Consider the following 901-nt stretch of genomic DNA (forward strand, 5'->3'; position numbering starts at 1 on the left):
ACATGTACGTTTCAATGAATATTTCTGTATCCCAGTCATCTAATAGTATGCAATGGTTGGGGACTTAAACAAAAGCTTTGTCCTGGACAGGATGTTGAGAACGTACAAGTTAATTTATCCTAAGTAGCACATTGACATTATGTAATATGTAGGATTTCAACTAATCGAATGGGTAGGTGTACAAGGTAGATCTCTTGCCGATACAATTGGATAATACATTTCCATACGTATACTATAACAAAGATAAAGAATCAAACAAAAAAGTAGCAAACTTTGTCTTTTTTTTAATACAACAAAGATATACTTCAAAACCTACCATAATACAGAGGGGACGTTTTCTTGGGCGCATGGTCATCCATGTAAGAGATGCCGATAGTCGTGAAGGCGCTCGGACCAAATCCGCTCAGAACCATCCCGATATACATATAGTATATCAACGTGTCAGAGCTACTTCCGGCACCACTTCCGGCTAGGCAGATAGGGTCATCAACTTAGGTGAAGAAAGATTGTTGGAGAGAATTAGACTATGCAACACATTGTGACGTTAGACAGGTAGAGAGATACACCTATAAACTGCCTTTAAGTTAGTGAATACAAGTCAACCTGTAGCTGGGCAAGGCCAGCTTCCACATGAGCCGTGTGCCGGGTTCCCACGGCAGTTGCACTATCAACAGTAGGAGCCCGTCACGTGCACGGCATATCTTACAGCCTATGATAATCCATAACTTTGAACAAAAAAAAAGATATAAGCGGGATCGAAACCAAAGATCCACTGCCCGTGAGGTGAATTCGTTACCGCTAGACTATATCAACAATTTAGAATAGGATCAGACTGACGTGAACTAATTCCTACGTATCCTGGCAATAATGATATTTTTGCTACAGACAGGATGTTTTTGTC

The 901-nt window shown here is 40.5% G+C and overlaps 1 protein-coding gene across 1 annotated transcript in view; it reads right to left on the bottom strand.

The window, feature by feature from the left end:
- The window catches only part of LOC118408018 (solute carrier organic anion transporter family member 1A4-like), a 3,451-nt gene extending 3,038 nt beyond the window's left edge, over window positions 1-413 (bottom strand). The window contains exon 1 of the mRNA XM_035808631.1: window positions 317-413. Coding sequence (XP_035664524.1) covers window positions 317-413 — 97 coding nt within the window. The remainder of the gene's footprint in view (window positions 1-316) is intronic.
- Between the last annotated feature and the right edge of the window lie 488 nt (window positions 414-901).

Source organism: Branchiostoma floridae, unplaced genomic scaffold (genome assembly GCF_000003815.2).
Source record: "Branchiostoma floridae strain S238N-H82 unplaced genomic scaffold, Bfl_VNyyK Sc7u5tJ_1540, whole genome shotgun sequence".
Classification (NCBI taxonomy): domain Eukaryota; kingdom Metazoa; phylum Chordata; class Leptocardii; order Amphioxiformes; family Branchiostomatidae; genus Branchiostoma; species Branchiostoma floridae.